The sequence below is a fragment of the Aquarana catesbeiana genome, linkage group LG11 (genome assembly GCF_042186555.1).
Source record: "Aquarana catesbeiana isolate 2022-GZ linkage group LG11, ASM4218655v1, whole genome shotgun sequence".
In the NCBI taxonomy this organism is placed as follows: Eukaryota; Metazoa; Chordata; class Amphibia; order Anura; family Ranidae; genus Aquarana; species Aquarana catesbeiana.
The window spans coordinates 52,847,993-52,860,473 of NC_133334.1; the positions used below are offsets into that span (position 1 = coordinate 52,847,993).

The 12,481-nt window shown below is 45.4% G+C and overlaps 1 protein-coding gene across 1 annotated transcript in view; it reads left to right on the top strand.

The window, feature by feature from the left end:
* MYBPC3 (myosin binding protein C3) overlaps positions 1–12,481 on the top strand; it is a 209,423-nt gene that overhangs the window by 170,442 nt on the left and 26,500 nt on the right. The window contains exons 24-25 of the mRNA XM_073604365.1: positions 4,958–5,125; positions 5,873–5,961. Of these exons, the coding sequence (XP_073460466.1) occupies positions 4,958–5,125; positions 5,873–5,961 (257 nt within the window). The remainder of the gene's footprint in view (positions 1–4,957; positions 5,126–5,872; positions 5,962–12,481) is intronic.

The following is a 12,481-nucleotide window of genomic DNA, read 5'->3' on the forward strand; positions in this document are numbered from 1 at the left end:
CAGGGTTCCTTTAAAGAAGAATTCCAGGTATGGATATTTTTCCATATTTACATTGTTCCAGCTTGGACCAGGGCTGTCTTAATAGCATCATGGTCCCCTGGGCAAAGTACTGCTCTGGGGCCCTTACAATGGAGACAGTGCAGGTAAACAGACATCAAGTAGGTAGGAGGCAGACAAACGGAGCTTCCCCTTTTGGGTGGAGCTCCTCATTAACTACATGAACAATCATTCTGTACAGCAAAGAAACAGTGGGAAAATACTATGTACATAAAGTAACAAAGCTGTCCTGTGCATATAATATATCTGCTAGATTGATGCCCCCCAGTACTCTGACCCCTCTACACCCCAGATATCCCTCCAGCACACTGACCCCTCTACACCCCAGATATCCCCCCAGCACTCTGACCCCTCTACATCCTAGATATCCCCCCAGCACTCTGACCCCTCTACACCCCAGATATCCCCCCAGCACTCTGGCCCCTCTACATCCTAGATATCCCCCCAGCACTCTGACCCCTCTACACCCCAGATATCCCCCCAGCACTCTGACCCCTCTACACTCCAGATATCCCCCCAGCACACTGACCCCTCTACACCCCAGATATCCCCCCCAGCACTCTGACCCCTCTACATCCTAGATATCCCCCCAGCACTCTGACCCCTCTACACCCCAGATATCCCCCCAGCACTCTGACCCCTCTACATCCTAGATATCCCCCCAGCACTCTGACCCCTCTACACCCCAGATATCCCCCCAGCACACTGACCCCTCTACACCCCAGATATCCCCCCAGCACTCTGACCCCTCTACATCCTAGATATCCCTCCAGCACACTGACCCCTCTACACCCCAGATATCCCCCCAGCACTCTGACCCCTCTACATCCTAGATATCCCCCCAGCACTCTGACCCCTCTACACCCCAGATATCCCTCCAGCACACTGACCCCTCTACACCCCAGATATCCCCCCAGCACTCTGACCCCTCTACATCCTAGATATCCCCCCAGCACACTGACCCCTCTACACCCCAGATATCCCCCCAGCACACTGACCCCTCTACATCCCAGATATCCCCCCAGCACACTGACCCCTCTACATCCCAGATTTCCCCCCAGCACACTGACCCCTCTACACCCCAGATATTCCCCCAGCAATCTGACCCCTCTACATCCTAGATATCCCCCCAGCACACTGACCCCTCTACACCCCAGATATCCCCCCAGCACACTGACCCCTCTACACCCCAGATATCCCCCCAGCACACTGACCCCTCTACACCCCAGATATCCCCCCAGCACACTGACCCCTCTACATCCCAGATTTCCCCTCAGCACTCTGACCCCTCTACACCCCACATATCCCCCCAGCACTCTGACCCCTCTACATCCTAGATATCCCCCCAGCACACTGAACCCTCTACACCCCAGATATCCCCCCCAGCACACTGACCCCTCTACACCCCAGATATCCCCCCAGCACTCTGACCCCTCTACATCCTAGATATCCCCCCAGCACACTGACCCCTCTACACCCCAGATATCCCCCCAGCACACTGACCCCTCTACACCCCAGATATCCCCCCAGCACACTGACCCCTCTACATCCCAGATTTCCCCTCAGCACACTGACCCCTCTACACCCCAGATATCCCCCCAGCACTCTGACCCCTCTACACCCCACTTATCCCCCCAGCACTCTGACCCCTCTACATCCTAGATATCCCCCCAGCACACTGAACCCTCTACACCCCAGATATCCCCCCCAGCACACTGACCCCTCTACACCCCAGATATCCCCCAGAACTCTGACCCCTCTACATCCCAGATATCCCCCCAGCACTCTGACCCCTCTACACCCCAGATATTCCCCCAGCACTGTAACCATATACCATAAGATACCCCTTATATTGTGACCCCACTACATCCCTGATACCCCCTTCACTGTGGCCTCTCTACATCCCTGTTACCTCTAGCACTATAGCCACCCAAGATACCCCAAGCATTGCTACCCCCTATACATCCCAGATCCCCCCTCAGCATTGTTTTCCCCCATACACCCTTGATATCCCCCAGCACCATTATTCCATCCATGTAGTACCCCCTTTTCCAGTGGAGGTGTAGTTCATGTAAACTTTTGGCTCTGTGCCCACCCCCAGCACTGGACTCACATATACCAATCAACCAGGCAGAAGGAGGGGCAGAGGAGATAGCATCCCTCCGGGCATTCCAAGCCCTTCGGTGCAAACAGTGCTGGACAGCTGGGCTCACCATGACACCATCCACAATGCCACTTCTGCAGATGGGCTCTCAGTGTTGCCAACTCAGCAGCTCCCACTCCAGCTCCTACCCCTCCCACTCCTACTCCAGCCTCCAAGTTCCGAGCATTCAGGCTGCATGGGGCGGGGTCAGAGCATCACTGGCGCTCCAGCCCCACCCCTCCCTGCTGGCTATGAAATAATAGGTATCGTTCTGCACAGCACAGCGCACCGCTGCCAGCCTGCTTCCCCTGTGTATCCATCACTCTGAGTGCCATCATGGGGCCCCAATTTTGGGGCAGCATGGGCTCAAGGACCAGCTGCTTTGGGGAATGTGCAGGGGCCCCCATGCAGCTGGGGCCCCCTTGACAGTGCCCAGGTGTGCCCTCACATTAAGACAGCCCTGGCTTGGACCAATGTAACGTTGTATATACCATACCTATGGGATCCATTGAGAAACTGGAAATTGTTGCAGGAGACACCACTACTCCAGTGATCTCCATTTGATTCCAGGTCCTGTACGGAGCAGCTGCCCCGCTGCTTTGTGAACACAGGAGATCAGCCACTCGGCATGGCCGCCATTGAGAGCTCGCTTTGCATTTCGTCAATGAATGCAAAGTGTTCCGTGATTGGACAAGGTGGCGAGACGCAGTGGGGCTGTCAATCTCGTTCAATCAGAGAAATCTTTGCATTCATTGAGAACATGCAAAGCATTCTTTGAATGGTGCCTGTGAGAAAGCAGTAGGGCAGCTGCTTGGCATAGGACCCAGAAGCTAGTGGAGATCATTGGATTAGTGGTGTCTACTTCAATGGTTTCTTGCTTCTGGAGGGATCTCACTGGTATGGTATATATAGTAACTAGTTACATTGGTGAAAGCTGGACCAATGCAACTATGTAAAAAAAAGCCATACCTGGAATTCATCTTTAGGGCTGGGTTCACATATGCAAATTGGATGCGTTTTTAACCGTATCCAATTTGCATAACATGTGAAAGAACATTGCTTTCAAATGTTGCCCGTTCACATATGTCTGGTGCAGCCGGAGTGCAGACTGAAAATTGAGAGTCCTGTCAGTTTTCTGAGCAGTAGGGTCCAGCCCAGGTGCAAATTCAGGCCCATTGACTTCTATGGTAACGCTTCTGAATTGTGCATGTCATTCGGTTGTGAACGGGAAAAAACCCTGACCTGATCCTGATGTAAGCCTGACCGGAGCTTCAGTTTGCACCGCACATATGTGAACCGAGCCTTAAAGCGGAGTTCCAGTCATTTGTCTGTTTATTAAAAGTCAGCAGCCACAAGAAGTGTAGCTGCTGACTTTTAATAAACAGCCACTCACCTGTCCCAGGGTCCAACCGTGTACTCACCGCAGCCGTGTTCTCCCCATGTCCTCCCTCAGTGGCGCCAGCATCTCTACTATGGGCACTCGGCTGTGACAGCTTGCGACTTCACAGCTGGGTGCCCACTGCGCATTCACGAGCGGTGCTGCGGTCTATGACTGGCCACGAAGTCTTCTAAGACCCGCCATATGTCCCAGAGGACTTCGGGAGGGAGAGCTTCTGCTTCCGAGGAGGAGGCCTTAGGCTCGGTTCACACTAGGGGCGGCACGACTTGCAGGTCGCCTCACCGAGGCGACCTGCACACGACTGCCTGGGCGACTTGCAAAACGACTTCTGTATAGAAGTCTATGCAAGTCGCCCCCAAAGTAGTACAGGAACCTTTTTCTAAGTCGGAGCGACTTGCGTCGATCCCCTTAGAACGGTTCCATTGTACAGAACGGGACGCTACTTGTCAGGCGACTAGGTCGCCTGACAAGTCGTCCTAGTGTGAACCGAGCCTTAAAGCGAAAGTTCCATTCAAGTAGAATTTATGAGTCAGGCCACGCCAGGAGCTATCAGTACTTTTAAAACTAAAAGTGGGACAAATACAAGAGCAAGCTCTGCCACTGCGTTCTGATCAAACACAAATGCTAGTTGCTTGGCTGTCATTGGCAATCATCAATTTCTGAGTTACTTGTGCTGAACAGGTATACAGATCAGAGTAAGAATTTTCAGTACAGGAGAGCAGCTTGTACAACTGTGCAAGACTAGAGGAAAGGCTGGTGTTCGGCTTCAACCAGAAATAGTCATATACTGAGGAAATTCAGGATGCTGGGAGGAATGCTCCTTATATTGGCGGTCAGTTGGAAGAATATTCTTTATATTGGTGGTCAATGGGAAGAATGCTCCTTACATTGGTGGTCAATGGGAAGAATGTTGCTTATATTGGTGTTCAGGCGAAGAATTGTCCTTAGATTGGTGGTGAGTGGGAGGAATGCCCATTAGATTGGTGGTCAGTGGGAAGAATGCTCCTTATATTGGAAGTCAGTAGGGAGAAAGCTGCTTACACTGGTGGTTAGAATGCTTCTCATACAGATAGCTAAAAGAAAAACTAGTGTAAGTGGTTACATACCTGAGTGTCAGAATATGTTAAAGTAAGCCCTAGCAACCTCTGGGAAGCCTTGGTTAAGAAATCCCACTTATTTCTAGAAAGTATAATTTGTTGGAAACACTTTCTTACCTATCCATGCATTGTCCTGAAAAGGGGAGGGTTACACCAGCACCAGACATTTGTCTATCTATTGGTGGCTTGGTAACTTTATCTCCTTTCTTCTTGATCTCTTGGTTAGCTCTGTTCTCACTGTGTCTTTGTTGCCTTCTACAGCCTCAGAATGGGTACCAGCTCTTCAAGGCCTGACTGAAAGGACCTCAAGTCTGATAAGAGACCTGCCCACCGGGGAGAGGCTCACTTTCAGGGTCAAGGCCATCAACCTGGCAGGACCCAGCGAGCCATGCACCTTGAAGGAGCCTGTGACCATCCGGGAGATCATGCGTAAGTTCACTAAAATAAAACTAGATGGAAGATAAAGAAGAAGCCTAGCCAATCCTTTTTTCAGTGTTGGATAGTGTAAGGAGGGGTGTCAGGTTTTATTGCTGTCTAGTAGGAGGATTGTCACCTCTTCCAAGAAAAAGTGGTTGGATCAGGCAACAGATGTCCTGGGTCTATTTAATGAAATTGTCAGTAGATCGTTTTTAAGAAGGCCTGGATTTTTTTCCTAAATGCAATACGTTTATAGGTAAAGTTGATCCAGGGAATATCTGATATCTGATTGCCTCTTGGGGGTTAAGGAAGATATTTTTCCCCCACTGGAGCAAATTGGATCATGCTTTATTGTTTTTTTTTGCCTTCCTCTAGATCCACTGGGTATAGGATTGTGTATATGGAGGTTTTCTATTTTGTTTTGTTTTTTCTGTGTTGGTTGAACTGGATGCCTTTTTTCAACCATATTAACTATTTAACTATGTAAGAAAGTAAATTCCCTAGTACAGCTCATCCTAGGGAATATTTTTAAGTAGAACAGGCAGAGGCGTAAAACAGCTGTTTTTTTTTTTTTTTCCAGGGTCCTCATTGAGTAGATTACCCTCACTTCCTATCCATATGATAGGTGTTGAAAAAATGTAGTGAATTAAAAATGTCCCTAGCTGAGACAACAGTTAAAACCTGCCAGAAGTTGTAAACTCATTCTAAAAAAATCGTTTTTGCTGGAAACACTTTCTAACTTTGTTTCCTTCCATACAGAAAGACCAAAGATCTGGCTGCCTCGTTACCTGAGACAGAAATTTGTGAAGCGGGTTGGCGAGACGGTGAACATTGTTATTCCCTTTCAGGTATGACCAGAGACTAAATGTGATTGGATTGTTCCATGTACTGAGAGTTTGTGGCTGTATGTATAGGCATTGGGTGAACTCGGCACAGAGAGTCTTGTACATTGAACTCATTGATCTTTGGGCTCTATGCACACTAGCATTTTTTTTTTTAAGCAATAAAAAATGCTGGTAATAGCTTTTTGTAGTAGTGTTTTAGCAGTGTTTTAAGAGTGTTTAGGTGGGTTAGCGTTTTATTAGCATTTTTGCAGTAAAAGGAAAAAAAAATCTTAAAAAATGCTATTAGTATCATTTAGGAGCGTTTCTGATGGAAAAATGCTCCAAAAAACTCTTTTTTTTCTGGTCCTGGACGCTGAAGCTCAAAAAACGGTAATAACCTAATGTAGTGTGCATGAACACATAGGATAACACTATTTAGCTTCTAGGAGCAGAAAAAATTGCTAATAAAAGCTTCTAGAAGCTTAAAAAAACACTAGTGTGCATGGAGCGTACACACAGTCGGACTTTTCGACCGGACTGGTCTGATGGACCGAATCCAGCGGACAACCTGATCGTGTGTGGGCTTCACCGGACCTTCAGTGGACTTTTCTAGTCGAAAATCTGACGGACTTTAGATTTGGAACATGCTTCAAATCTTTACGTCCTAACTCCACCGGACCCATAAATCCGCTCGTCTGTGTGCTAGGCCGACGGACAAAAAACTACGCTAGGGCAGCTATTGGCTACTGGCTATCAACTTCCTTATTTTAGTCCGGTGTACGTCATCACGTACAGGTCCGTCAGACTTTGGTGTGATCGTATGTAGGCAAGTCCGTTTGTTAAAAAGTCAGTCGGAAGTCCGTCAAAAGTCCGTTGAAAGTCCGTCGGACCAGTCCGGTCGAAAAGTCCGCCCGTGTGTACCTGGCTTTAGGCTGCATTCACACCTGAGCATTTTGTTTTCAGGCAGAAAGTCATGCGTTTTTACAGCGAATTTGCCGCAATTTTGTACTGGTCAAAAGGTCATGTAAAAAGCAGAAAAACGTCTGTAATCTGCCCAAAAGAAGCTGTTGTACTTTTTTGAGCTTCAGGCATTTTGCTTCAGGTGACAAAACCCTTAGATGTGAACAGATGCCATTTAAATGAATGGGATTTTGCTTGTTGGGCGTTGTTCAGTTGTTTTTTTCCAGGCGTTTTACAAGCTGAAAACACTCAGGTGTGAATACAGTCTTAGGCTGCGCTACAGCCTACAATTAATGCTTCAATTTCGTTGGCAAAATCTTTCTTGCTATACTGAGCGAAGATACTCCCATCAGGGTCTATGGTGGGCTGGTGACATATGCTCTCTTGCACGTTGATTACCGGCAGAGGCGGCTCTAGACTTTGTGAGGCCTTAGGCAAAACTTAGACATGAGGCCCCACTCACTCCCATAATGGGAAAAATAATTCAAGGGATGAAAATGAACTGTATTAGGAGTGTACAGTATAGGGGAGTGGACAGTACAGGGGGTAGGTAGTGGGCATAATAAAGATATATTTTCCTCAAGCAGAGCTGCACAGGGAAGCTGCTCTCACAGATCCTACCTATTCTGGTAGGCTGTCACAAAGAGAGCAATAAAAGGGGAAGGAAGGAAGGAAGGAAGGAAGGAAGGAAGGAAGGAAGGAAGGAAGGAAGGAAGGAAGGAAGGAAGGAAGGAAGGAAGGAAGGAAGGAAGGAAGGAAGGAAGGAAGGAAGGAAGGAAGGAGAAAAAGAGAGAAAGAAAGATGGAAGGAAAGATGGAAGGAAAGAAAGAAAGAGAAAAAAAGATGGAAGGAAAGAAAGAAAGAAAGAGAAAGAAATATGAATGGAAAGAAAGAAAGAGAAAGAAAGAAAGAAAGAAAGAAAGAAAGAAAGAAAGAAAGAAAGAAAGAAAGAAAGAAAGAAAGATGGATGGAAGGAAAGAAAGAAAGAAAGAGAAAGAAAGATGGATGGAAGGAAAGAAAGAAAGAAAGAAAGAGAAAGAAAGATGGATGGAAGGAAAGAAAGAAAGAGAAAGAAAGAGAAAGAAAGATGGATGGAAGGAAAGAAAGAAAGAGAAAGAAAGATGGATGGAAGGAAAGAAAGAAAGAGAAAGAAAGATGGATGGAAGGAAAGAAAGAAAGAGAAAGAAAGATGGATGGAAGGAAAGAAAGAAAGAGAAAGAAAGAGAAAGATGGAAGGAAAGAAAAAAAGAGAAATAAAGATGGAAGGAAAGAAAGAAAGAGAAAGAAAGATGGAAGGAAAGAAAGAGAAAGAAATATGAATGGAAAGAAAGAAAGAGAAAGAAAGATGGAAGGAAAGAAAGAAAGAAAGATGGAAGGAAAGAAAGAAAGAAAGAAAGAAAGATGGATGGATGGATGGAAAGAAAGAAAGAAAGAAAGAAAGAAAGAAAGAAAGAAAGAAAGAAAGAAAGAAAGAAAGAAAGAAAGAAAGAAAGAAAGAAAGAAAGAAAGAAAGAAAGAAAGAAAGAAAGAAAGAAAGAGAAAGAAAGAAAGAGAAAGATGGATTGATGGATAGAAAGAAAGAAAGAGAAAGATGGATGGAAAGAAAGAAAGAAAGAAAGAGAAAGATGGATGGAAAGAAAGAAAGAAAGAAAGAAAGAAAGAAAGAAAGAAAGAGAAAGATGGATGGAAAGAAAGAAAGAAAGAAAGAAAGAAAGAAAGAAAGAAAGAAAGAAAGAAAGAAAGAAAGAAAGAAAGAAAGAAAGAAAGAAAGAAAGAAAGAAAGAAAGAAAGAAAGAAAGAAAGAAAGAAAGAAAGAGAAAGATGGATGGATGGAAAGAAAGAAAGAAAGAGAAAGATGGATGGATGGATGGATGGAAAGAAAGAAAGATGGAAAGAAAGAAAGAAAGAAAGAAAAATGGAAGGAAAGAAAGAAAGAAAGAGAAAGATGGATGGATGGAAAGAAAGACAAATAAATGGAAGGAAAGAAAGAAAGAGAAAAATGGAAGGAAAGAAAGAAAGAAAAATGGAAAGAAAGAAAGAGAAGGGGGTGGAGGAAGAAGGGAAGGAAGAGCATCCCCTACATCAGTGTACTCACTGGGAGGCAGGAGGGATGGATGGATCAGACTCCCCTTTTCCTTTTCTGTTTTCTTCTTCAGCTTGAATCTTCCCGCCCACACATCCCCTTCTGAGGCAGAACAGAGAACACTGCCGAGGAGAGTGGGCGGGGCAGACACAGGAGCAGAGGGCGGGAGGAGGAGGAGCAGAAGCTCTCTCTCCTCTTCTGTTTGGCTGTGCGGGCAGCAGGGGGAGGGGGGAGATCTGTCAGAGCAGGCTGTACTGAGCGTCTCTCTGGAGATGTAGGTGAGCTCCGATCACACATCTCACTCGTAGCCTTGTTATCTCTCCCTGTAACAAAACGAGGGGACTCAGGACTGTGTGATGGCGGATACCTCTGCTGCTGGAAGGGGCGGCTCTCTGATTAGGTAAACAATCCAGCTGTGCGAGGCCCCTATGACTGCGAGGCCTGAGGCCACCGCCTATTTCGCCTAATTAGAGAGCCGCCTCTGATTACCGGTCATTACATGATCTTCCAAATAAGGACACAGACAGTAATAAAAACCTGAGGTTCTAACCTATTGACATTTTATCCAAAGTTGGGTCTAAAGTGGTCTGCTATAAAAAAATTACGAGGTACCATCGTTTTTGGCTTCAAAGTTGATTTGGGCTCAGGAACTTTGGTGCCTAAAATTGACATGAATCATTTGCAATTTTAAGGCACAAGTCATTTTTACCAAAAACGTGTATGTTTTTTGGGGTTTGGGGTTGTGTGCAAAAACTTGCACAAAAACTGACCTTTAACCTCTCACTATGTTCCATAGCAAGCAAACTTATGACTTTTCTCCTGACCTTCCTGGTCTGAATACTTGTTCAGAAATATTGAAGCCATTAATTAGGCATCATAGCCAGGCAGCTAGCATTTTCGGAGAGATCGGAAGTGGTAGCCAACGTATTTCTCTTGTGACGAGTTAACTTTAATATCTCACTAGGTGTTTGTGATTTCAGTCTTTGTAGGTATTTAGGAATTCCTTTTCAGGTCCTCAGTTGTGGCTGTATTGTATATCTGTGCTGAGAACACAGCGATGAGTGATGTCGGGGTACACAGCGAGCAGAAGTATGGGAAGACGAGTGAGGGGAATGACACATGCAGGCTAGTTGGTACAATCCTGAGATGCTGATTGAGGATGAGGACAATGGCAGAAAATACAAGCCATGTGCTGGTTAAATTTAGGCAACTGTACTGATTTGAAATGCAAGAGGATAGGCAAGACATGTACATACAGGAGCTAGAGGCCGCCATTATCATTTTGCAACTGAAATAGAATGAGATCACAAATGAGGACATTGAAGGACATGGAAAAAAAGACCAACTAATCAGCTGGATCTCTATGTACAGAATTTCTGTTCAATTGGTGGCAGTTTCACGGCTGTTTCAAAAAATATGGAAAGACTCCCGCCCCCAAAAAATGTCACATATGTCCTTCAGAGATACAGTATACCAAGGAACATCTTCCACCATGTCAGATACACAAGGTAGTGCAGGTAGCATGATCATGGAAAAGCTTCAATTCGGAATACAAAATGTAGATTTGTTTTGTTTATACCTTTCTTTAGATATAATGTTTAGTTGACCACATAATGTGCATAAGCACCCACAAGAAGGGTGGCCTTTAATGCTCAGTCGCTGCTCATATATATTCATAGTGACATGAAGTTGTGTGCTGAGAGACCAAGCTGTCACCAACAGCTCTTGGCCAAGGCTTCTGATCGGGAGCCTGCGGGGCGGGCTCCTGGTCATGTGACAATTTAGAGCCAACCACAGAGTAGTCACATGATACAGAAGCCATGCGGTGTTAGGGGCTTAAAGATTAAACACATATATGTGAAATATTTTACTTGTAGCAGATTCCGACCTTAAGTCGCTGTGAAGAAATAGCTCTTTGTTTCACCAGACCAATTGCTGCTGAATCTGTGTTCTAATAAGGAAAGCTGCAGGGTCTGCATCCCTTTAAAAGTGATCAACTCTTGGGGAATATCTCAACAACACTTATGCCGTGTACACACAACCGGACTTTTCGACAGCAAAGGTCAATTCAATCATGTACGGGCATCATCGGACCTTTTCTGTCGAAAAATCAGATGGACTTTAGAACTAGAACATGTTTCAAATCTTTCCGACGGACTTGAGTCCGGTCGAAAAATCAGTTCGTCGGTATGCTAGTCCGATGGACGAACAACGACGCAAGGGAGGCTATTGGCTTCCTTATTCTAGTCCGGTCGTACGTCATCACGTTCGAATCAGTCAGACTTTGGTGTGATCATGCAAATAAAGAGAGAACACCATCCAGCTAGGTCATAGGAGTTGCCACCATCCCTAAGACAAAGAAATAAAAATTACCCCCTCAGATGGTTAATGGGACTTTAACGGCAACAGAGTAGTAAAAAAACAATTTTATTGGTACAAATATACAAAATAGAGAAGTCGACATATAAAGTAATATATAACAATAAAAGCTACAAAAGATATGCTGGTGTAACAGTAGAAAAAATATTGGTGCAGTCTTCCACTTGGACCTACGCGTTTCGGGACTGAAAAGAAGGTCCCTTCATCAGGGGAAAACTTGTGGGAAGAGTCATAACAAGCATATCAGTGTACGAAACTCATTGCCAAATCCCAGTGGCGAATCCGTCAAAACACCCCAAAATTCCAAAAGGAAGACTGGGTGTGTAACTGGCCCCGGCTTATCCACACTGGTCCACCCATATGACGCCAAAAGCGGCAAGGCTCACCCGAGAAAAAATGATGTCTCAGATGAAACCTAGGTATGTATCTGAATGGTAGCAACCCCCCCCAAGGTTGCCAGGAGATAAGAAAAAGACCAAAGGGAACAGGGACGGAGAAGTGTGCCGTCGGATGTCAGAAGGTAGCGCCAATGGATATACTTAAAAAAATTGTTGCTTCACATAAGCAGAATCATGATAATCCATAGTTGAGACCCATTGCCCTCCAGAGCACAGTACTCGTCCATGCACACAAGCCACCACCGACCAGGACAGTGACAGTGTGATCGTGTGTAGGCTAGTCCGTTGCGTTGGAACTTTGTCGAAAGTCCGTCAAAAAGTCCTTCGGAGTTCAGTCCGTCGAAAGTCTACTCGTGTGTACACGGCATTACAGTACTTTTCTATTACCAGGTTTGCCTAAAATCAGATTTTTAACTTAGTGTAGGCTTCCGGGAAAATCAGTGAGCCAATCACACAAGCAGGAAATTACATATCTGGGGGCGTTCTGTATATCAGCTGTCTACAGAAAGCCTCCAGGCTGCCATATTACATTGATTTTTACAGGAAATTACAGCACTGAAAAGGAAAGGTAATTTTTAATACTATTAAATTACAACATGAGGTGTGCAGCAATTGTATGTGCTATATTTTTTTATTTGCTATATTTTTTTCTACAAAAGTGGAGTTACCCTTTAAGGTTTACTATATAACAATTCGAAAATGATCATATGATCAACCCAAATAC